Source organism: Falco cherrug, chromosome 9 (assembly GCF_023634085.1).
Source record: "Falco cherrug isolate bFalChe1 chromosome 9, bFalChe1.pri, whole genome shotgun sequence".
In the NCBI taxonomy this organism is placed as follows: Eukaryota; Metazoa; Chordata; class Aves; order Falconiformes; family Falconidae; genus Falco; species Falco cherrug.
In genome coordinates this window covers 34,334,459-34,358,927 of record NC_073705.1, presented here as the reverse complement: position 1 = coordinate 34,358,927, position 24,469 = coordinate 34,334,459, and the positions used below count along the sequence as shown (strand labels likewise).

Below are 24,469 nucleotides of genomic sequence, written 5' to 3'. Positions count from 1 at the left end.
TGCCCAGTCTCCGCCCTGCCTGGACTGGACTGAAGGCCAGCGTGATGGGCTGAGCCCCCTGCCCCAAGGCATCATCCTCACCCTGCTTGGGATCTTGGGGCGAGCCCAAGGAGGGGGATCTCCCAGATGTGGGGGCCCTGCACTTAATGGTAGGTTTCTGGTAGTAATGAGGAGCCCACCAGAATGTGGAACAGGGAATGGGTTTATTGCGGGGGGGGGGGCTCAGGAGTGGGTAGTGAGGGATGAGTCGCTTTGGGAAGCTGCAGGGCCAGCTCCCACCCCTCATTTCACAACCTGGGGATGTTTCTGCTTAGCTATGGTGGATATAGTCACGGTCCTCCTCTGGGCCACTCTGCACCTCCAGGGACAGCATCCAGGGTGGCACGCGGACATCGGCCTCCATGGCATTGTCCTGAGGGTGGTAGAGGTGGTCACGGTCCTCCTCAGGTGCCGCCTGACCCTGTCGAGCCCAGACACTTCTGGAGATGACCTTTATACGTGGTTCCACCTCTTCAGAGATCTCACCCTCCTCCAGCAGCTCCACAGCTTGTATGCCTGGAATGCTGGAAGAGGGGAGCAAAATCAGCAAGGAAGGGTTTGCAGTGCATTAGAGTTACTATATATCCCCTTGCCCCAGGGGAATCCCACCCTATCAGGGTGCAGGGAACCTGGCCAGACACACACACCTGCCAGAGGCTGCAGTTAGGATCTCGGGGAGCAAACAGGCTAATTTAGCTGCTTATCCTGCACACGGGCTAGATGAGTTCAGGACATCGGCACTGTAGCACCCACAGATCCCTACCGCCACCAGCAAAGGGAAACCAGCCAGGGTCTCAATGCTCTGAGATTTTGGGTGATTTGGGGCAAAGATGGGGCTGAGAGCCCCTTAATTTTGGGGGGCACAAAGCAACAAGGAAAATTTATTTCCCCCCTGGAACACTTTTATGTTTCGGGGTGTTGCTTTGTTGTTTTTTATAAGCCAGGGTATGGGCACCTGAAGGTGCAGGGAGCGCGTGACCACCTCTTACATTTCCTTGGCCAAATCCTGCTCCATGGCGAGGTCCTTCTGCCCTGTGTCACTCAGAGCCTGCAGGGAGAGAGGGGGATGCCAGGTGGGTGGCACAGATCACGCGTGGGTCTCCCCACTCACCACAGGGGACAGTGGGAGACTGAGGCGGAGGGTGGGGGCTCACCTGGGTGCCCCCAGATGCAGGCAGGAGGAGGGCAGCGCCCAGCAGGATGGTGATGCTGCAGAGCCGCATGGCCGTAGAGCTGGCAGAGAGATGGCGGAGGAGCCACATTGGCCGCAGCTGTGTTGGCTGGTTCCTGCCTGCACCCAAAGCGCCTGCCTCCACCCTGTGCTCATGGTATCTGCCTGCATGTCTTTATGCAGGGCACCTGCCTGCAGCCTGCACCCACAGCTCCTGCCTGCCTCTGCCAGCACCCACAGCACCTGTGTGCATCTGCCTGTGGCCAGAGTGCCCGCCTGTGTCCTGCACTGGGTGGCTGCCTGCATCTGCCTGCGCTGAGCACCTGCCTGCACCTTGCACTTGCAGTGCCCAGCTGCACCTGCAGTCCCTGCCTGCACCCCGCGCCCGCAGTCCTTGCCAGCACCCCGCACCCGCTGTCCCAGCCGCACCCGCAGTGCCTGTCCGCACCCGCAGTGCCTGCTCACAGGCTGTGTCCGGGCCCACAGCTCCCCCGTGACCCGCAGCGCCCAGCCCAGCCCAGCCCGGGCCCCCCGTACCGCTCCGTAGCTGCCCCTGCGGCCGCCCGGCGCTCGCCCCGCACTTTGCCCGCGGGCGGCTGCGGCCACCGCCGGCTCCGCCCGTCCCGCGCGGCACTGGGTGGGGCCGGCACGCGGCACTGGGTGGGGCCGGCGCCGCGCGGGGCAGCGGGTGACGCCGCCGGGCACGGGGGCACGCGCCCCCCTGCCCCGCGCACCGGAGCACGCGCGTCCCCGCGCACCCGGGTGTTCGCGCCCCCCGTGCCCCCGGGGACAGGCGTCCCCGCGCCCCGGCTCGGCCGTCCCGGTTTGGCGACGGAGCGAGCGGCCTCGTGCCAGCCCTGGCCGCGCGCCGGGACAGGCGGGGAGCAGAGCGGGGCCGCCAGAAGCCCCCTCGGAGCTGGCGCCGGGTCCGGCTGCGGCACAGAACGAGGCGCGTTGGCACAGCCGGGCCCGCGGGCGGGGCGTGCAGCGGCAGGACGTGGCCGGGGGCGTTGGAAGGGGCCTGCCAGGACCACCCAGCCTGGCCCCCAGCCGTGGGCAGGGGCGTCGCAGGGCGCAGCCGGGCCCTGGCCCATACGGCAGCACGGTCTGTTCCAACTCGTCGCAGCTGAAGAGCCGTATTTGCTCTCTGAAATCAAACTGCAACGGGGTGGTGGCCGCAGCGGCACGCCTGGGCCGAAGCCCTCTCCAAGGAATGGGTCTCCCCGAGGCCCCCGGGCGGGACAGGGGGGTGGTCCCGGCAAGGCAGGCAGGGGCTGAAGGCGCAGCAGTGCCCGCTGCGTGCGGGTGCAGGCACACATCTCCCACCGGGCTGCCAGGGCACTGGCGTTTGCTCGGCAGTGACGCAGCAAACGGATCGGCTTCAATAAACCTGGCAAAAGCAGAGGAGCGCCATCCAGCGCCATGGCTGCCCCTCGACCCCTCACCCCCCCGACACCCCACCCCCCCCCCCCCGCCTGCTCCCCTGCCAACTTCGTGACTTCTTTGATGCCCCAGGCTGCTCAAGCCACCCCTGTGGCTTCCTGGCTGCTCAGTGATGCTACATCCTCTTCCTGAATCTGCAAGTTCTCCTGGTTGCACCACAAAGCTCGGTGCAGGTGCATAGCGTGCTTTTCTGTGCATTCACTGTGCTTGTATTGTGTGTCCCATGTTTGCACACATCCATGTGTGTGCATGTGGCATGCGCAGGTATATGTCATAGATGTGTCATGTTCATGTGCATCTTGGGCCATGGATGTGCTTGGCTGCAAATGCATGTGCATGCTGCGTGTGTGCATCTGCTGTGCACATGTGTACATGCACATGGGTCGTGCCAGGGGGTATGTGCATGTGTGCTGCTCGAGTCCTGTTCCACGTGTGCCTTTGCTCGCACGCGGTGGTTTGCCAGCGTGTCCATCTGTGTATGTCCAACCAGCATGTGTCGTCCTGACGGCCTCTGCTGGGTAACTGCCTGCTCCTGCCCGCACAGAAAGCAGGGGGCTGGAAAATTTTACTTACAACAAACCCCACAAGGGAAAAAAAAAAACCAAAGGGAAATCCAAGTTTCGGCTTGAAATAAGGATTTTTTGAAAGCCACTGGCCAGGTGGGAAACACTTGCCCATAGACTCTGGGAAAAAGTTGGTAACGCAGAAGAGAGCTAGCCATGAGCCTTGAGGGTGTAACTGCAATTTTTATTTTGTTTTTAATAGCAAGGGCAGCCACTCCAGACACACGGAGTCTGGAAAAAAAGAAGGAAGGAATTTCCTGGCAGGAACTTTGGACACAAAACACGTAAAGGAGAGCAGATCCGGGCTGCTGCTGTGTGATCTTTGTACCATCACAGGCCAAAGCCTGCAGGCATCTCCAGGGCATGGTGCCGGCCTCAAATTTCCAGTGGGGGGAAAAAAAGCCCAGTGAGGGGCTTCCAGTGTTCAAAAGTGATTTTTGATCATTGCTGGTCCCTGCTGAGAGAAGCCACTGGCAGGCATGGGGCAGGAGAACCAGGGCGGCAGCTACAAAGGTGGTGACACAGCCTGGTCTTCCTTGGTCCCATGGCCAGTCTGTGTGGGACCAGCAGCCTGCTGGGGCGGGGGCTGTGCACAGAGAGGTGTGGAGGTGCGGGGGGCATGTGCTCGGAGAGGCGTGGAGGTGCGGTGTATGAGGTGTGCGTGCCTGGGTGCCTGTGGGGTGCAAGGTGTGTGTGTGGTGGTGGGGAGAGGCCGCAGTGTGTGCAGGGGGTGTGCCTGCTGGGAGGTGTGCGTGCGTACAGGGGTGTCTGCATGTGTCCGTGGGGGTGCCTGTGGGCGGTGTGCGCGCACAGGACTGTGGTTACTGGCGTGTGTGTACAGGTCTGCACAGGAGTATGGGTATGGGGCAGGGCGTGTGTGTGCGCATGCACAGGGCATGGGTACATGGGTGGCTCTGCGCTCTAGCTGACTGCTCCCCTCTCTCCCCACCTAGGCCTCCCTCTTGTCCTCCCTCCTTCCATCCCTCCCTCATCCCTCCTTCCTTCCCTCCCTCCAAGCCTGCTCCTGCCCCTCTGGCCTGGCAGCAGACACTACCCCACCCCGTGCCCTGCTCTGCCAGCCAGTCTCTCCTGGGGCTGCCTGCTCTCCTCCCAAAGTGATCCGGGTTTTCCTGCTGGAGACAGCTCTCTCCGCAGGCTGAGGAGCAAGTATTAAGGCCAGACAAGCTGGCCGAGTTTTAAACAGAGCAAAGCATTTTAAACTCCCAGGGAAATCTCCTCCATCTCTGTAAGCACCATTCCCTGCTCCTATTCACAAGAATTTTTCAAAGTCCTTTTTATCCCTTGTTCTTCCCAGAGAGGGGGAAGGGAAAAAAAGCAATTATAGATCCTAAGCTTCTTGAATAAATATTGTTCCATCAACCTCTTTTTTCTCCTTTATGGTGGACAATTTTATAAGCGTTATGATTCAATAGGACCCAAAGACCTGGTGGCAGCATGCTGAGCCTGGCTCTGTGTTTCCCATCAATCTTTACTCCTGGCAGGATGAGATTAAAAAGGAAGGGAAAGATGAATCTCCATCTCAACTCGATTTTGGGGGTATTTGGAGTAACGAGAAATTCATTCTTCACATCTGACTCTGCCTGGGCTTCAGAGCAGCACTGAAATTCTCGATGAAGCGATTATGTAAAAATTCCTTTATTTATTCACCTAGTTGGAAGTCACTTTAACTCCCTGTGGAAATCAGCTGCATGGCACCAGCATGCTTTTCCTGGCCCAGGAAAACCTTTTGCATGAGTTTCAGAGTAAGCACAGGGGAATGGAACAAGACTTCAGTGAGAAGGAAAGGGTCAGAATTAAGGACATTGGTTTTCCGTTTTCTTTTCTCTTTTTGTCAGCGGTTCCAGCTTCCACACAGTCAGCAGATTTTGTCTTGGAGTTTCTTGAATGTTTTTTCCCCAAAAAGACAAAAAAAAAAAAATAATCCTGCATAGTCTCAGCTCCAGCAGCTGATTTGCTCTCACCTCCACAGTGCAGTGCTCCACTGCAGTCTGAGACTCTTTCTGTCAGTTACTAATGTGGAGTTCAATCTGCCCCACGTCTGTGGGCTATCCCAAGGGCTGTCCTTGCTGCGAGCTTTTAAAAACTCTGTAAGAAAATGAATGAAGGAAATTAAAGAATTAATTATTGTAATGTACACCGCTCTTCCTCTGAATTTTATTTTGATTCTCCCTTGTGCAAACAGGGCTGGCAAGGAAGCATGACACCCTGCCACCAGTCCAGCTGAGGAGGCTGGGGGGATGCAGGGCTTCCTGCAGGAAGAGGGAAGACAGTATTATTTTGCTTGGTGTTATCCCTGCTGCATTTTTGGCAGTGAACCCTTGCAAGTTTTTCAAAAGCCTGTGCAATGTCTGCAGCTGCCTCGAGTTTCAGAACAGCATTTAACATTTGCAAGATCAGGCAAGATGTGACCATCTATCTAGAAAGCCACTGCTGCCCGGAGTGGTCCTGGCACTGATGAGATACAAACCCTCACAGCACAAAGGCAGATAAATTTATTTGTAGTTTGATTTCAGAGGGGATCAGAAAAGATAATGTTGTGTCTCAGGAAGGAGAAATATAAGTATGAGTTGTCTCTGAAATGCTGCTAAAGGGAGGTGGTACAGAGACACAAAGGCCTGCAGCAAAGCACCTCCCATGGTACTGATGTATCCAAACTGCTGCTGCACAGTCCCTGTTTTCCCCCTTCTGCTTTCCCTGTATGGAGCGGGACCCTCGCACACAACTGCAAATACCCCTGCTTGACCATGGTGCCATCACTAACATTTGCAGGCAGCAGTGGCTGGCACCTTCTCATCTTGCACTAATCTGGTGCACTGACCTTCAGACTTTCTTCCTTGGTCCTTTAAATCCTCGGGTAGCACCTTGTCCAAAGCAAATTGTGGATGGGATCCTGGAAAGGGAGACAGCTTTAATACATGTTAACAGGCCACCTCTTGCAGCCCACAGAATATATGTCTTGTGTAGCATTTCAGGCTCCCACAGTAGGAAGAACAAAGTATCAGAGGAGCAGGACATCTAAACCACCAAAGTGTAATTAAAAAAATCAGTGAAATACTGGTCTGTTTTCCTGTTTATTCTGCACATTTCACTTATGTTCTGGAGGCCTCTCCTCTCTTTACAGCCAGGTGTAAGGTATTATAAAATGTAGTAAGCCATCAGCTATGTTCTAGGGAAGAACACAGGGGGAGCTCCAGGGAGAGTCAGTCAACCCCACGCATCATGACCAGCTTTGCTAAGAAGAAAAGAAAGGTGGTTGTCAAGAAGACGTAGATGAAACATTCTACAAGCAGAGGGAAGAAGTCTCATGATCACTGGCCCTTGTTCTTGTGGGGGATTTAAACCTACCAGATGTCTGCTGGAAATACAACACAGCGGAGAGGAAACAGCCTAGGAGGTTCCTGGAGCGTGTGGAAGATAACTTCCTGACACAGCTGGGCAGTGAGCCGGCAGGGGAGATGCCCCACTGGACCTGCTGTTAACAGACGGGGAAGGACTGGTGGGTGGTGCAGTGGTCAGAGGACATCTTGGGCATAGCGATCACGAGATTACAAGAGTTTTCAGCTCTCAGAGAAGTAAGGAGGGGGATCTGCAGAACCGCTACCTTGGCCTTCCAGAGGGCCAGCTTTGGCCTGCTTAAGAGCCTGGTTGACAGAGTTCCTTGGGAGATAGTTCTGAAGGGCCAAGGGGCCCAGGCAGGCTGGACATTCTTCAAGAGGGAAGTCTTAAAGGCACAGGAGCAGGCTGTCCCCATGTGCCCAAAGACACTGCCGGCTGGCCTGGCTGGACAGGGCTTTGGCTGGAACTCAGGGAGAAAGGAGAGTCTGCCACCTTTGGAGGAAGGGGCAGGCCCCTCTGGAGGACTCTAAGGATGTTGTGAGGTTATGCAGGGCGCAGATCAGAGAGGCGAAAGCCCAGCTAGAGCTCAGGCCGGCTGCTTTGGATGCAGCAGGGAACACTGCCACAAAAGACGAGGAAAAGGCTGAGGTACTTCACGCTTTCTGTGCCTCAGTCCTCAATAGTAAGACCAGCTTCCCTCTGGGAACTCAGCCTCCTGAGCTGGAAGATGGGGATGAGGAGGAGCACAATGAAGTCCCCACAGTCCAGGAGGAAACGGTCAGTGACCTGCTGCTCCACTTAAATGGGCACAAGTGTAGGGGGCCAGACGGGATCTGCCCGAGGACACTGAGGGAGCTGGCAGAGGAGCTCACCAAGCCGCTCTCCATCATTTATCAACAGTCCTGGCTAACTGGGGAGGTCCCAGAAGACTGGACATCAGCCAGTCTTGTGATATCCACCTACAAGAAGGGCAGGAAGGAGGATCTGGGGAACTACAGGCCTGTCAGCCTGACCTCAGTGCTAGGGAAGGCTATAGAGCAGCTCATCCTGAGCACCATCACACAGCATGTGCAGGACAACTGAGGGATCAGGCCCAGCCAGGATGGGTTTGTGAAAGGCAGGTCCTACTTGACGAACTTGATCTTCTTCTACAACAAGATGACCTGCCTAGCGGATGAGGGAAAGGCTGTGGATGTTGTCTACCTGGACCTTAGTAAAACCTTTCACACCATTTCCCACAGCATTCTCCTGGAGAAACTGGCTGCTCATGGCTTGGACAGGTGTGCTCTGTGCTGGGTAAAAAGCTGGCTGGACAGCTGAGCTCAAAGAGTGGTAGTAGATGGAGTTACACCCAGGAGCTACCTCAAAGGAGGCTGTAGGCAGGTGGGGGTCAATCTTTTCTCCCAGGTAACAAGCAACAGACAGGAAGAAATGGCCTCAAGTTACCCCCAGGGAGGTTTAGATTGGATATTAGGAAAAACTTATTCACTGAAAGGGTGATGAAGCATTGGAACAGGCTGCCCAGGGAAGTGGTAGACTCACCATCCTTGAAGGTGTTAAAAATATACGTGGTGCTTAGAGACATGGTTTAGTGCTGGACTTGGCAGTCCTGGGTTAACAGGTTGCACTTGACGATCTCAAAGGCCTTTTCCAATCTATAAATGATTCTATGGACAGTTGCAGTGGGGTTTTTTTGTGGAAGTACATGATTGTGAAGAGCAGGAGAGCAGAAGCAGCTGTAAAAGCATGGCCTCTCAGCAGCAAATTCTCCTTTTGACCTGCAGCATCACATTGAATTCAAGGAACGGTTTCTTCCTGTTTTATAAGCTGTTATGCTGGACAAAGCAGTGAAATTTAAAATGTCACCATGGCAGCTGCTTAGGGACAGGATTTTGTTAGGCAAACCATGACATGCAGAAGCAGATCCAACTGTCTGTAGTGTGTTGTAGATGCTTTCAGACTCCGCAACTCCTTACAAAGCCCTGAAACAGCAACGTTTACCTCATTTTACAGAGGCTGAGCTAATGCCAGTGAAAATGAGAGGGAGCTCAGGACAGACGTGGGTTTCCCTTGCATGGCACTCCAGCACAGTCCTGGGCTTAACGTGCTGCTTCCAGACTGCCAGCGTGTCACAGATGTGGCAAACACAAACCACAAGAATCCCTTTGCTAACTGGAATAGTTCAGGCAAAACCGTATTAACCTTTATGCTGTGAGATGATTAAAATGATGAAGAAAATGACACTGATCCAGGTGCTGGGAAGAGGATGGGACCTTTTGACAGCTACCTTGTATCTCATACAGGTTTTACAGCACATAACAAGGGGGATTTCAAAAGTCAAGGCAGCATCAGGCAATGTAAAGATTTTATGTAAAAAAAACCCCACTAAAATCACAATAAAACAGCAATGCTGCTCTGGCCTTGCTAAACCTAAGATTCAGAGTAGGATGTTCACCTTTGTTTGTGCATTGTTCTGTGACTGCACGTCAGCACAGACAGCTACAATAAAAGGCACCAGCTCAGCCCTGAGGCAGCTAGGAAGGGAAAGTGTTACAAAGCAGGAACAAAACTTGTTTAGGTATTTTAGGAGAGTTACTATCTTCAGATACACATCATTCTGCAGTACCCTGGGAGGAAATCATGGGTGGGCAGACTAACAGAGGCTTACTGACACAGCTTTCATGGAATAGGCACACTCTGTCCTTGTTTATGCTTTTCTCTTTGAAAAATGGCTTTTAAAACATACATGGAAATCCTACCTCTTTTATCTCCAACGCAGAAATACCGAGCCATCCTGCACTAGGCACTGCAAAATGCAGTTAAGATGATACAGTCCCAGCCCCAGAAATTTTTGCCTGTGCAAGACAACAGTACAGACCTGGATTTATACAGTCGTTTCTCTGGCACCAAGGGTCCAGGGCTGGCTGCAGGCTGAGGGATCTCCATGTTCTCACTGGGCCCTGTTTCCATGGGGTCCACTTGGAACTGTTCCGATGTCTCCATGCTCACATCTACTGGCACGCGGGCACCCTGCTTCGTGGGAGAGCTCACATGCTTGGGGCCACTGTAGAGACAAAATTGTACATCCTTTCTCAGTACCTGCCACGTAAGCCCAGAGCAAAGGAAATTGAAGTTATTTTATGATGAAACAGGTCAAGTCCCAGCTTGGGTGAGTTACTGCACGGAGGCACAGTTTGGCTGTGCAAACCACCAGGAGCAGCCAAAAAGGCTGCTTGAGAGCTGCATGATAGGCTTGTATGAGTTTCTACTTAAGTATTCAGGGTTGCTGCATTTGTCCCCAGATTCTTTTCTTCAGTCCATAAAGCGTGACTCATTCAATGGTCTCGATTCCCTGAGAGGACTGTCCTTTACTGTACCATACTGCTGATGTCATGCTGCAGCCAAAGGTGACCACTAGCTTTTCATCCCTGGTTAAGGAGTAGGCAGCATTTGCAGCCAGCAGTTTCTTTCTTCTCTAAATGTCAAGCCACTTTTACTAAAGGGCAGTTGGGCCTGCTTGTAAAGTCTTTGAGCAGCTCTTCCCTTTTCAGTTTGCTGCACCCTAAAGTGTTCGGACCAGAACACACTTCATTTTTTGTTGCCACACTTGCCCCCAGAACGTCAGGCTGTGACATGATGGCAGTAACCGACAGCCTCCCGCATCCCCTCACTGCTTCTGTAATCAGCTGTATCCATGTTCAGAGCTGCATTACATCACTTCTAACTATTAACACACAGAAAGGAAAGGAGCTCTGAAGGTCTCTAGTTCAACCCTCTGAGCAGAGGGTTGCACTAGATGGTTCAACAGGGTTCACACCAGCCTGGCTACCCAAGCAAGCTCTGAAAGACTCCACAGACCCAGTCCCTATCTCTTTGGGCACCCATCCCAGGGACACACCACTCTGCCAGGCAAGAAATCTTCTCTCCATCCCATCACCCAGGTTTCTCATGAAAGTGTTAAACATCAGTCCTTGTATTAATCCCTGTGGTGAAAGCAGTGCTTGAAATGAATGGCCAGCTGAGAAAGCTGATCACCAAACTTACAAAGCCTCCCTCTGCTCTACTTGTGCTTTTGGGGAACAGGAATATTGCAAAGGGTTGGAGAGAAAAGCAGGAAACAATACAGCAAGATGCTGGGCTTTACATTTCCACTTGGAGGGAGCAGAGCCTGGAGCCACATGGAGAGAGAAATAAGACGTGCTTCAACATTAGGATAAAGTAAAATATTGCCACAGAAATACTTGCAAGTTTACCTGTTCTCACAAGCAGCAGAAAACATCATTTCTGAGCCTCTTAGGATATAAACTTGCTTAATCTGGAAAGAAAGTGTGACAGCAGAGAAGCACATCATCGCCTCTACAGGGGAAAACCAGCTGAGCTATTGCAGTTCTGCAGTTACCTTTTCACTTTCTTTGGTCTATCAAACCGAAAGTCAGCAGGATAAAGGTGAACAGTGACCAAGTGATCCTTTCTGTCCTTGCTGCTCTTGAACTTCTCTGCACAGCCTTCTACCAAACACTTGTACTGAAAGGCACGGGAGAAAAAAACCAAAAAGGCATAACTGGAAAAGGCAAGAGAGGTCAGCTGGGGACATGGGCGCCCTCCCCAAACTGTCAATCTCTAAGGGTGCACACCCATGCCATGCACACCAGCCATGAGCGAAGGGCTAGGCATGGCGACTCACCATGTTTTGCTTCTCAGCCATTATCTGGAAAAGTGAGTCATGCCACTCTAAGATGTGAATATCCAAGAGATGTCCAGATGGAAAGGAACGCTTGCAGAACGAGCAGACGTTCCTGTGCAGCGTGTTGTAGTGGTGCTCGTAGCCTTCCACTGTATCAAAGACCTGGCAGCATCCAGAGATGTGACAACTGAATTCAGACACCCTGTGGGAAAATCAGGACATCCACATCTCAAATTAAATTAGAGCCTTCTTTTACACTGCATATATCCCTCTAGATGACTTTATTTACTTGTGGCATTTTTGGTGAATAATACTCAAATGCAAGGTGCAACGGAATGAAGATTACAACGGTGCTGGCATTTTGCCAGTATGGTTTGAGCATCATATATATTATTGTCCTGTTACGTGGTGCTTTGATTAAGAATGAACAAGCAGCAATGCAAGAAATAAGCTGTTTCACCTTAAGTCCACCTTGCAGCTGTGGATTTAAAACTTTGTGCCAATGCTATTTAACAGGCATGTAGGATAAACTCACACAATCCTTAAAGTATTTCCTCAGTTTTATATACAAGAGCTGATTTTAAAGCAAGACAGAGGTTCTCTCCCAGGCTTAGCTTTCCCAATTGGGGCTGTCTGTACCACACAGCTCTCTCACTATTCAGACTGGGTAAATAATAACATGCCACATAAATCCTCTTGTTTAGCTACAATCCCAATTTTCAGATATATTATAGATGCCTTCTGTGTTTATGGGGAACTCTCGGTGAAATGACACCATATCCAGCAAGCACAAGAAGGCAGTATTCAAACAGCCAGCTGACTGCAGCACGTAATACCGACTTCTGACCTTTTCAGCAAGACACTGCAGTTTGCAAACTGTATCACCTCATTGCAACGCATCCACCCCTTCTCCCTTTTAGCTTATTTCACATCCATGGCCTCTAAAGCCCGCAGGCAAGTGGAAGAGCACCCAGCCCAGCCCTGCACCCGTACAAGGCGAGCAGGCAGGGCTCACACCCACAGCGCCAGGCCACCCAGGTCACACGCCGCGGGACACCCGAACCAGGAGGCGCACCGCCGGTCAGGGCGATGCCAGGGCGGCGGGCGGGCCCGGCCTCACTTACTTGGGTCTCTCCGCCACCTCCGCCAGGCTGGTGAGGACACCCTGGAGGTAGAGGTGCCTGTGCACGTCCCCATCCTAGGAGAGGAGAGCGAGGCGGTGGGCAGGCCGGCCCCTTCGCAGGGCAGACCCCGCCCGGGCAGGGCAGACCCCGCCGCCCGGCGGAGGCAGGCCGCCGCGGAGAGGCCTGCGGGCACTCTGAGGGAGCGCGGCCGCCGCTCCCCGTACAGGCCGGGCCCAGGGGCCGGCCCGAGGGGCTCGCCCGGCGCGGGGAGGCCCCGGGCCCGCCGGCGGCGGCCGCTCACCTCGAGGACCGGGTGGTGCGCGCCGAGGCGCAGGCGGCGGGGGGCGAAGGCGAAGGGCGGGGCCGGCGGGGCCGGCGGGGCGCGGGGCGGGGGCGGCGCGGGGGGCGGGGGCGGCCCCTCCCGCAGGCGGCGGCGCAGCCCGGCCGGCAGCCGCAGCATGGCGCCGGGCGCGGGGGGCGGGGCGCGCGGCCGGGCGGCAGCCGCGGGGGAGCGCGCACGCGCGGGTCGCGCTTCCGGTCGCCGGCGGCGGCACTTCCGGGCGGGCAGGTAGGGCCGGCGCTGAGGCGCTGCCAGGGGCCGCCGCGGCCGTCGCGGGCCCCCCGGGCGGGCCGAGGTGGGAAGCGGCTGGGAAGCCGAGGGACCCGCCGCGTCACCCGGCTCTTGGGAAGCTCTCGCATCCCGTGATAGGGGTGAGGAGTCGGTGGGCGGGGGGCTGTGGTGACCGCTCGTAGGGAGCATGCTAGGCTGGAGAAGGGGGCTCACAGAAGCCTTCGGGAATTGGAAAGGATGCGAACGCGAGGTCGCTGGGGACGCGGTGACCCGGACGGCAGCAGAGGCTGGGTGCCGGCTGGCTGGGGCGCAGCTGTGTAGTGGGGGCCGTGGAGGCCCAGGGCAGCAGGGTGGATGCGACCGGCGCTGCGGCCTGGTGCCAGCAAAGCCCGGTTCTCACCCGTGTTGGCAGGGACGTCGCCGGCAGGTAAAGCAAAGTGAACACCTCGTTTGTGACACCACATCCAAACCGCTTGGCCCAGTCCAGGGGCTCCCTTATGAGAGAGTTATAAACAAACCGGGAGGCCCTGGCAAGGGTGGGTGGAGGCCAGGGCGTGTGAGGAGAGGCTGTGGGAGCTGGGCTTGCTCTGCCAGAGATGAGGGGGTGAAGGGGGACCCAACGGCATCTCCTTCTGCCCGAACGGGTCCCAGAGCTGCTGGGGCCAGACTCTGCTAGGACAGGCACAGCGAGAGCCGCAGAGGTGCTGGCACAAGCTGCAGCATGGGAAATCCCAGTTGGATATTGGGATAAGATGTTTCCGCATGAGGATTGGGGCCCCAAGAAGTGGGGAAATCAGGATTTTTAAAGATATTTAAGCTTGAACTGGACAAGGCTGTGCACAGGCTGCTTTGATTTGATTTACTTTTGGATGGAGAGCTGGACTGAGACAGCTGTTCCAGCCTAAATGATTCAATGATTTTGGCAAACTAGAAGTGTGTCTGTATGCTTGGTACTCTGCATCTGTACAGGGTGTCACAGTGAACTCTGTATTTGCATGAAGCCTCAGTCAGTCTCTTCTGTGGCCCTCATTTGAGTAACTTAGCAGAATTTGGTTCTTGTCTGTTAATAAAATGGGCAATAGAAGATAAAAGACCCCTAAACCTGGAAGAACTGCTTTTGAATAACTTCAGAAGCAGCAGCAGCAGCATGGGCCGGCTGCTGGAGCCAGCAATTTTGGCTGTCTGCAGTCTGTCAGTAGGTGAACCAGCACTTCTTACGATGACTCAGTAACTTGTCCACCACCAGTGTGATTTTGAGATTGAAATGAGCTCTGCTGGCTCACCTACGTTAAGGTGGGGTTTGTACCAGTATAGTTAAATCAGGCATGATAATGAGTACCTCTGTTTTGCTGGCTTCCTCCCCTTACCTGTATTACTTTCTTCCAGTCAAATATTTTAGCATACTCTGAAGGCTTATAATGTGGTCAGGAAGTGTTGTTTGTGTGGGTATATTTCAATTTGCAGCAGTAAAATAATAACTTGCCACCTTTGTTTCTGTATCCTGTGGAGCTTGTAGCCTCAGGTGGGAGTATGAGCGAGTTCCGCATTCACCACGATGTCAATGAGCTGCTCAGCCTACTGCACGTTCATGGTGGTGAAGGAGCTGAAGTCTACATCGATCTTCTGCAGAAGAATCGAACGCCGTATGTTACCACAACCGTGTCTGCGCACAGCGCGAAGGTAAGTGTTGATGTACTGTACTTGCAGCTAAAATGTGTTTTCAGACCTTATAGGGGGAGCTGGCAGGACTCCTGAGGCGGCATGCTTCCTTTGCAGTCGTTGATAGAGGTTCCTTCAACTCTGAGAGTACAGTCCTCCCTGAGGAGTAGTTAAAGATAAATATACCTCGGTGTGATTTCTCTTGGCTAGTGATGTGAACTAACTTTTCCTTAGTCTACTTTACTGTGAGATAACTTTTGTGGATGTGGAGCTGGACACGTGTTGGGAGAGGTAATGGCTGTCACAAGTTTTTCTGTGAAAATGGTGAAATCATGTTGGCATTGGTGAAAGGGGGAAATCTGATCTGGAATCTCAATTTTGGGCATGAAGTAGAAAGATTATTATCAGGAAAAAGGTAAAATCCTTGCATCTTGGAGACATTGGTAGAAGACCGTAAGAAGGATTGTTAGAACTGGGGTGGGGGGAAAGTTCAAAGAAAGCTTATTTTGTGCCTGCAATGCTGGTTTCAAATTTTGATTAGAGGGGTTGTCCTCTGGAAGAATAAAACAAATGAAAAATAGTTACTGTGTAAAATGCAATTATATGAACAATACCTGACACTTTTTCTGACTATCATCCAAGTATTAGGGATTAAAGTTTGACACTCTCGTGACCAGACATACTTCTGTGGCCATAATACTGCTTTTCATTGTTGTTTTTAAAAGCAATCTGTCAGTCAAGCTGTAAGTGCTAGAAATTTGGTAACTGTCTGAAAGTTCAGATTTTTGTAGCCTGAACTGCATGTTTTCTCTGATTGCAGTCTTATGCATCATTTACACTGACAGCTACAGTTCATAGTCTTGTAGAAATATTTAAGTAGGAGGCACAGCTGGGGACGTGCAGTTCAACCCCTTGTTCACGGCAGGGCTCACATCACAGCTACAGCAGACTGCTTAGCTGTGTTTTGAAAATCTCTGGGAGATTCCTCCATCTCTGGCTATGTCCCAGGGTCACTGCAGTCTCTGGCAAGGACTGTTTCCCTAGGGCCAGCTGGGATTTTCTGTTTAGCAGTTTGTGGCAGTGCCTGTGATGTTTTTGCTGTGCCCCTCAGAGCAGGATCCGTAACACCTCTGGGCAATGGGCAGTACGTCCCACCATCTCGATGGCCCTGTGCTGGACTCAGCCCAGTATGTTAATGTCTTCCTTGCCAGTGAGGCCTCCAGAGTGGATCCAGTATCCAGACATGGCTTCATCAATGCCAAATCCCTTAATAAACCTGCTGATACAAAATTGCATTCCTTCAGACTGAGCACATGCAAAGCGAGCCCTGCTATAGATCTCGTGCTTACCTTCATCTTTTCTTTCCTGCAGTCCCTTTTCCATCACCTGAAGTGCCAGGACGCTCACTCTCCTCCAGTGCAATGCTGGCCCATGCTGCAGCATTCAGTCCAAAACCCATTCCCTGAAGTCCTTTGTCAGCAGCCACAGCCTGCACCTTGTCTCCGTCCTTGCACAATGCTCTTCCTTTCTTGAGTGCTGTGATGGTAACTTAATATTGATATGGTGTTTTGCAGGTAAAAATAGCAGAGTTTTCTCGAACTCCTGAAGACTTTTTGAAGAAGTATGATGAGCTGAAGTCTAAAAATACAAGACACCTAGATTCTTTAGTTTATCTACTGTCAAAACTCACAGAAGACAAAGAGGTTTGTTTCTTCTTTAGAACTGGATGTGTTGAAAGTAGCAACAATGCAATGATTTTAAGTACAGCGTGCATTTTGATGATAATGTTCAGCAAAATGCATGGAAATCAACAGATAACTAGTTCTAGCATTTACTGAATTATTAAAGCACTACTGAGAATTACTCCTCTTGATATAAACCACTAAGACATGGAAAACTGGGACATAAAGACCTGTGCTCTCATTCAGTGCAACAGCCTTACGGTCACGTGTTTTTTGCTTTAGTGTGTCCTGACCAGTGTTCACACAATCTTTTTTTTTGTATATGTATGTACAGACACTCCAGTATTTGCAACAAAATGCCAAAGAAAGGGCAGAACTTGCAGCAAATGCAGCAACCAGTGGCAGCACAAATTTTTCCATTCCTTCATCTACTTCCAAGATCTCTCTACAGGAGCTCGAGGAACTACGCAAGCAGCTGGGCAGTGTCACAGCCAACTCCAGTGTACAGCAGGTACTGTCTCTTCCTAAGCTTTGGGCATAAAATCTTTCTCTTTCTGCTCATGTCTTTAGCTGTGGTCTTTTATCATTTAGAGGAATTCTAAATGTTTCTTTCTGTGCAGATAATCTAAATTATCTCTCAAAATTTATTAGTTAGATCACATTACGTTTTTGTGCTGTTCTTAATAAAAGTGGCCTTTTTCTATTAAAGTCAGTTAAGGTAAATAAAGTTTAGGCCATGACAGTTCTAACTGGCAGGGGTTAATGTAGTGTCATTTTCCCATTTCAAATGACTGCTTTAAGCTGTGCTGACGTTTTCTTTTCTGCCCGTGGCAGTGCTTGCTCAGGAACTCAACAGCCATTGTGGCATGTCCTCATCCTTGCTAGGAGTTTTGCTCTCTCAGATGATATGGGTGCAATTCCCCATATAATCGTTCCCCAAGTGGACGCAGCTATTCCCTCCACTTAGCTATTTGAGCTCCTGAAATAAATGCTGCAAAGTGATAGCAAAGACAAAAAGAGGAAAAAAACCTGCTGTAGAAGTAAACTGTGTCATTGCACAGGCTTGGAAAACAGTTAAGCAAGTGTTTCGTTATCAGTAGGCTGAGAGGTAGAAAGTGCAGAAGGGCAATTATTAGTTATAATCCCAATTTTTATTTCCTGTAATCATTTGTAGAAATAACTGTGCTGTGATGAGTTGACGTTGGCTAGCTCTCTATAAATCCCCTTGCTCAACAGGACGGGGGGAGAAAAATAGGACAGAAAGCTTATGGGTCAAGATAAGGGCATTTTGGCTGCAGAAGGCACAGGAGGAACTGTGTATGGACAGTTATTTGGACAGAGGTGAGAGTGTGATAAGTGGGGAGAAGAACAAAAGATTCTCAGAGGTCTGTACTAAGTGAGCAACTGGACTATGTGCAAATGCTTCTATTTAAAATTTTTCAGCTTCCCTTTGTTCCAGAGGTTTGTTTCTGTTCTGCCTTCTGATGACTGGTCAATAAAATCCCTCCAGGCTCTGAATGTGACTATTTCTGAGGGTGCCGGCCTGCTTGTGGATGCTCAGAAATCACACTGTGTCAGTCTCTGTTGTGGCAGTCCTGTGCGCTCGCTCAGTGGAGGTTTATCTGTCTTGTTAGCACATGGGGTCTATCTGTACTAGTGGGTGTCTGCTTCACTCAGCCCTCACTCTGCAGCACTGCGGGCCCTGTCTTGGTCTCTTGACAGCAGCCGGTTGAAAAGATCTGTGCCTCCCTGCTGCTCCATTTATACTTAAGACTTAAAAAACTGAAACTCTTTAAAAAGGCCCTAATGGGCAGGTATGTGGGGCCATTGAGTCAGTAGGGCTGTATCAACTCACATAGCTGAAAGCTCTGTGTCAAGAGTCTCTGCTGTAGCCACTTCCCAAGAAGACTGTCAAGTAGTCGTTGCAGTTGATTTATTTCTCCATCTCTCTTCTGAAGCCACGTTGTGCACTGGCACAAGCCTGGGGTGATCCTTCACACTGTATTAATGTACGTGAGGATCTCAGTAGAGCAGCTCTGATTTGTGGTCTTCGTGGCACCATCTTCATTCACTGGGCAGGGAGGGTAGCTATCAGTATTTCTACAGATTTGTTGTGGCACTGGTGGGAGGAGCCGCTGGGGTTGTCCATTCCAGCCTCCCTCTCACAGCAGAACTGTCGCCCACACTAGATCAGGGCAACTGTTGTTCTGTCCATCTGAGTCCTGGAAGAGGGAGTTATTCCACCTCCCTGCTGACCGCCACTGACTGCTCCCCCTCTGCTCTGTGGTAAGAAGTGTCTCTTCCTTACTGACCTCAATATCCCAAGAGGCAGCTTCTGTCTGTGGATGCCTGGACCTTCTGCTACTGCAGGGAGGAGCTTGGCTTCACCCATCATCTTGGTACTCGTCCTTCCTGTAGTTGTAGGCTGCTCTTAGACCTTCGGTTCACCAGATTCAGCAAAGCCCAGCTGCCCCCACCACTCCTTCTTGGTTGTGTGCTCCCTGCTGCCTGTCTTCCTCGACACCAGGGCTGTAGCGCAGGGAGCCCCTCGGCACAGTTGCCATTCACTGAGCATGAAGATGAGCTTTTTCTCTACCTCGATGGGTGTGGGCACTGTTATTGCTTAAGATGTCAGATGCAGGATCATCAGCATGATAGTGGCAAACTGTACCCCTGTCCCCTGGGCTTTTAAATGCCAGGCTGACACCCAAGGGTCACACTTTCAGTTCTGGGAGTTTTATCCAGGCTGTCACTGAAGTCAGTAATGACAATGATCTAAATTTTAAGTTGTGGTGAGAAGGTGATGCATGCCCCCGAGACATGTGTTTTGTCACCAGTGCCACAAGTGCTGTGCCATCTGCCCTGTGATTACTTGGCACTGTCAGAGAAATCACTGAGTTGTCTTTTAGTGATGGGAGTTGCTGCTTGGACCAGTTTTGGCCCACGAATCATTGAGGTGGTAAAAATTAAGTGTTCCCTTTCAGGTAGCTGTGTCCTTTACAGCCAAAACTGTGTCAACTTTTTAAAACTCTGGCAGTTAACAGATTCACACTAGAGCTGGTTGAACTCCAACAAAAGCTCTCTGTCTCTTGCATCCCAGGGAATCACTGGTGAGGAAGAACCAGTCCCTTGATGAAGAAGGTTCTGCATTGTTTCAGGGTTCTGGCTGCTCCTTATCATGATCACTATAAGGAATACTTTGAGTCCCTGCCTTTTTGTTAGGGATGAATGCCACAGCCGATAGGCTGTGAGCTCACTGGGACAGAGGTTCCAGCATGGTCCCTCACAGTGCCATGAGCTCATCTCATTTCAGGGACTTCCTTCAGGCCCAGTGTGCTATTTGGCTTATTCTTGTATAGTATAGAAGTAGGGCATTTTACAACAGGTATTTTCCAGAGCCAGGAAGGAAAGGAGATGACTAGATGGATAAAGAATTGGCTGGATGGCTGCATCCAAAGAGTTACAGTCAGTGTCCAAATGGAAACCAGTAATGAGTGGTGTCCCACAAGGGTCTGTATTGGGACCAATACTGTTGAGTATCTTCAACGGAGCAAGGAAGTTAAGGTCCTTCTAGCAGATCACATGTACACGGTATAAGTAGGAATGTAGTGTTGCTTTGGGGTGCCTCTCTGACCTGGGGACGTTGTACTGGCATTAAGCCAGCAGCAAGGCTGCAGCAAACATGCTCGGAAAGGTGGTGCTTGGAGGAGTGGTACCAGAGCTGATGCTTGTTTGAAGGCTTTCAAGACTCAGTACTGGGCAGCTCTGAGAATGTGGAAAATGACCAGGGCCAGCCACAGTGTGCATCAACTACCTCTCACATGTAAGAGTGCTGTTCTTTATGATACAAAGCTCACAGATACATTTGCTTCCTTCCTAAATTCCCCTCTCTGAGACCTCCTGGGAAAGGAAAGTAAAATGACCCTTTGCTTATCCCATTTCACATACACATCTGTGGAGTTTAAGAAATGGCATTCATAAGCATGTCCCCTGTGTTTGTGTGCTTGAGGCTCTAAGTGTTGTTTAGGTTGTACATCTCACAAGCCTCTCCAGCTGATACTTAATCTTGCACTCCATTTATTTCAGTGTCAGAGACCCAGAGCCAGGGGTAGAAAGTCTTTTGATCTTTAAGAGCTTACTTCCTTCGCTGACTCCTATTCAGAGTAAAAAAACTTCATAATTTTCCAGCTATCTGCGGGTGGATTATCTGGATTGTGTTTGGCATGCAGCTACTCGGTGAGCACTGTGCAGAAACCAAGTTTAGAGGTGTTTGTTAGCCTGTCTGAAAGTGCCCCTTGAATAAGATGTTACTGCTTCCGGAAGGAGTTTGCTGCCTTTCACATGGTGCACTTTGCACTAGTAAGCTGCCTGGTGGTTGTGCATGTCCCCAATCTGCTCCCCTATGTCTGCCCTAGCACCTAGGCTGGTGGGGAGGGGTGCAGAAGGCATTGATGTACCCTCCAATAAAAAGGTGGCCAACAATATAAAGAAATCACCTCTGCAGCACTGAGACCAATAGACTAGATGATATTAAGAGACCAAATCCTGCACCGTGCTGTTGAAACATCAGCTATTTTGCTTCCTGTTCTCCCATTATCAGTTTACAGTCAATTTGTGCTTGAAATTCAAAATTTCTAGGACTTCAGAAGATGTCTTTGTTTTCCTTCTTTCTCTTTTTCCAACAGCCTGTTGAGCTTACGCGAAAAATCCTCCGAGATAAGCAGAACAAGAAGAATTCTGGTCAGCCCATTCCAGTATTTCCATCCTGGGTGTACGAGAGACCTGCACTTATTGGCGATTTCTTAATTGGCACCAGTTTAAGCACTGACACAACGGTACCTATAGGTATGTGATATGCAGGGAAAATTGCATTAGCTTTCATGTTTTGTACTTGTTCAGAAGAGCCATTCAGATTTCATCACACTCAGGATGAAAGCAAAACTTGGTTCCTTACACTCTGTAGGTGAAGAGCAGGGTTCAAAAAAACCCACAAACAAACCCAAAAGCCAAACTTACTTTGTTTACAGTGTTTCTCCTGTGCTGAATTCCAGCCCCACTGTTGATCCATGGGATCTAATCTGTTTTACGTTTCCCAGTCCTTTCTCTTGATCACAGCCTCCATAAAATCTTACTGTAGGAGTGTGACATCTATATTCTCAGCTGAAAAATCTGTAGTCATACCTGACAAGGGAATATCCATCAGTCCACCCAGCTCAGTATTCTCTGCAGCAAGACTATAACAGCCTCCCTGATTTGCTGTCTCTCTCCTTGCCAGAGCAGCAGGGGACTAATCTCTCCCAGTTGTGTTCTAGCTTTAGGCTGAACTGTGTATAGTTTCTTATTCATAAATTAGATATAAGAACTTTTTTTGGAGAAAAAAGCTGAGTTAGGGACTCATGCTTCCACTCCCCAGAACTGTGGAGGCTTCTACAAGAAACCTGTAGCTTTTTCCTGATGTGGATTTCGGCTGTGTTTAAGGGGGACATGAAAACAGTAGGCTTATTCTTGGAGGCACCCTTAAATAGCTTGTTCACCAGGACATTTCTTCCATGGCCTTTTGAGAAGTGCTGTGAGGGTATGTTCCTAGCAAGCTCAGAACAGTTTGTTCTGTCACATACAATCCTACAAACTGAGAGGGACTGTTGCCTTGTTTCATGAGATAAACTTTGCTGTATTTAGTGTTGTAGCCACTCTGTTTCCTGATCTTCTGATGCACTCGATCATACTTTGGCTTGAGTCCTTTGTGCTTCTTTCAGCTGGTTTATAGTTGACTGCACCATTCAGAGACCCTACAGTTTGCAGTTCACCTGCAGCTTTTGCTGGGCTAGCATGTCTGTATTTGAACTGTTTTCTTGATACTTGAATCAGTGGAGTGGAGGTAGGGGGAGTTGTTGACACGATTGGAGCTTCTTGGGTCCAGCATAACTGAGCCCTTTTGAGTGGAAGGATCAGCAGCACAGGCTGTGGGTGATGTTCTCTTGGCCACAGATATCAGAAGTATAGCCCTGTCTACTTGGTTTGCTTTGGTATAAAGGAACAAAGGATTCTGTTTCTCTGGAAAGCAAGGCGGGTGATTTTGGAGTTGACCCTAACTCTGTTTTATAATTCAGTTTTAGTTCTCTGTATCTTGATTCAGCTTTTTCCTTTGTTCTCTTTGAATGGTAGTATGTCGTCTTTTCAAGTTGCAGGTACTAGACTGAAATAATAGGAATCTACTACAATCAGGTAGTAGTGTGGCATGTTCTGATTGTGTTCTTTTTTTTGTCTTCTCTTTGAAAACAGGTACTTTGCCATTAGCCTCCCAAGAATCCGTGATTGTGGAAGACTTGCTGTACGTTCTGATTGGTGTGGATGGGAGGTACATCACAGCACAGCCTCTTGTAGGCAGGCAAAACCGAGCGTTTTCAGTCGATCCAAACTTGGACTTGTCCATCAAAGAGCTGGTGACCAGGATTCTTCCTGTAGCAGCAAGTTACTCTGCTGTCACAAGGTACCAAGATGACTTCTGTCAGAGGAGAATGTTCTCCTTTGAGCATCAGGTTGTAGACTAGAGAATCTGTCATTGTGCAGATGTTCGTTTCCAAGCTAAATTTAAACCTATGGTGATATATAAGAATGGCAATTTCTTTGAATTTGTTTTAGGTACATTTCTTTTTGCTGGGTTTCCTCTCTGTGCTTCCAGTTCACTTTTTCATTCACCTCACCTTCACTTTGTCCAAAATTGGTCTTGGTAAATGAAAGGAAAGTGTAAATAGGATATGTCTGACTTATTCTGGCTTGTTTCTTCCCACTTTGCTATGAATTTCTTCATGTTTCCTGCTTTTTGCTCTCCTCTGCACATGCAGGGCTGAGATAACCTTTGTGTACTTCTGAGCAGAACCTACTGCTGCCTAGTTTCTCCTAGCTACCTTAAGTAATTGTTAAAAGGTCTTAGTATGAAGTACACCTCACAAACAGCAGGGAGTTGGAACTAGGTGATCTTTAAGGTCCCTTCTAACCCAAATCATTCTGTGATTCTGTGTGTGTTATGTAGATGCCTTCATTTGATTCAAGTCCCTAAAAGATCAGCAAAGAGAAAGCAGCGTTTTTAGGATGTGATTCATCCAGTCTCTTACATGTCTCCTTCCAGATGGTATGACTTGTGTTCAGAAGCATCTGTCTCTCTCCACTAACAAGTATGGAGCCATCTAAATCTGGTCAAATGAATCCCTGTTGTGGCACATGGTGTCAGAAGCTAACAACAGTGCTTTCCCCATGTGTCTGGATGCACATTGCTTCCTTTTGAGATCTTTTCCTGTCCTTTAATCTGTTGCTTATGCAAAGACAATCACCTTGAAAATCCTGGCTCTCACTTTTTACATAGTGGTTTTGCAAGTAATTCTAGTTTCCCTACAATTGGAGAGGAGATGTCTTCCCACAGCTTTCCATACTTAGAAATGTGGTGATGGGAAATAGGCAGGGGGACACAGAGCAAATGCGGAACCTGAAACTCCAGCTGAAGACTGATGTGCTTTCTGACAGATGATCTACTCATGTGCTTGTACAGTGTCCCAGAGATAAAATTCCTGAAAATGGTAGAAGGTGTGTTGCCTGAGAGTTTCCATTTTGCTTTTTACAGGTTTATAGAGGAGAAGTCTTCCTTCGAGTATGGACAGGTAAATCATGCTCTGGCTGCTGCTATGCGGACTCTAATCAAGGAATACATGATACTAATTACCCAGCTAGAACATCTTCAGAGACAGGGACTTCTGTCACTGCAGAAACTCTGGTTTTATATCCAGCCCACAATGAGGACCCTGGAGATTCTTGCTTCACTTGGTAAGTTTTAAAAATACAGTCATTACATTTTGACAGGTGCATGAAAACTTCCGAGAACTGTACAGAGTAGTAATACAGGCAGGACATGTATCATTTTGATTTGATGTTATATTAAAGAAGAAAACCAAGGGGAATTGTACTTGTCAGAGCACTGTTCTTTTTTGAGAGTGGTGGACTGTAGCATTGAATCTACCCTTCAGAGCTGTCATGAGGCATGTCCATGCCTTTTACCCTCACAGTCCATGCCTTTCGCATCAGTTGTTTCCACCACTGCTGTCTCTACTCAGCTTCGTTCCAAATGCCTCTCCAACTGTGGATGTATATCCACAAACCAATTCAACCAGAAGGAACCCCTGGA

General features: G+C 50.1%; 3 protein-coding genes across 7 annotated transcripts in view; 1 reads left to right on the top strand and 2 right to left on the bottom strand.

The window, feature by feature from the left end:
- Positions 1 to 184: 184 nt before the first annotated feature.
- On the bottom strand, positions 185 to 4,720 carry LOC129736764 (translation initiation factor IF-2-like). Its single transcript, XM_055720006.1, has 4 exons — positions 1,748 to 4,720; positions 1,194 to 1,272; positions 1,029 to 1,087; positions 185 to 563 (listed from the first exon to the last, which is right to left on the bottom strand). The coding sequence occupies exons 1-4, from the start codon at positions 2,632 to 2,634 to the stop codon at positions 311 to 313; spliced, it is 1,278 nt and encodes a 425-aa protein (XP_055575981.1). The 5' UTR covers positions 2,635 to 4,720; the 3' UTR covers positions 185 to 310.
- Positions 4,721 to 4,856: 136 nt separating this feature from the next.
- ZNF511 (zinc finger protein 511) lies at positions 4,857 to 12,849 on the bottom strand. The gene is made up of 7 exons (XM_055720012.1): positions 12,683 to 12,849; positions 12,382 to 12,455; positions 11,258 to 11,459; positions 10,973 to 11,097; positions 9,452 to 9,637; positions 6,056 to 6,127; positions 4,857 to 5,322 (listed from the first exon to the last, which is right to left on the bottom strand). The coding sequence occupies exons 1-6, from the start codon at positions 12,839 to 12,841 to the stop codon at positions 6,058 to 6,060; spliced, it is 816 nt and encodes a 271-aa protein (XP_055575987.1). The 5' UTR covers positions 12,842 to 12,849; the 3' UTR covers positions 4,857 to 5,322; positions 6,056 to 6,057.
- A 67-nt stretch (positions 12,850 to 12,916) lies between these two features.
- The window catches only part of TUBGCP2 (tubulin gamma complex associated protein 2), a 35,325-nt gene continuing 23,772 nt past the window's right edge, over positions 12,917 to 24,469 (top strand). Inside the window, exons 1-7 of one of the 5 annotated variants that reach the window (XM_055720684.1) lie at positions 12,917 to 12,949; positions 14,462 to 14,632; positions 16,186 to 16,314; positions 16,628 to 16,804; positions 20,979 to 21,138; positions 22,576 to 22,783; positions 23,912 to 24,111. In XM_055720684.1, coding sequence (XP_055576659.1) covers positions 14,483 to 14,632; positions 16,186 to 16,314; positions 16,628 to 16,804; positions 20,979 to 21,138; positions 22,576 to 22,783; positions 23,912 to 24,111 — 1,024 coding nt within the window. In that variant the 5' untranslated portion in view covers positions 12,917 to 12,949; positions 14,462 to 14,482. The other 4 variants (XM_055720685.1, XM_005446251.4, XM_014285864.3 and 1 more) reach the window with 4 other exon arrangements.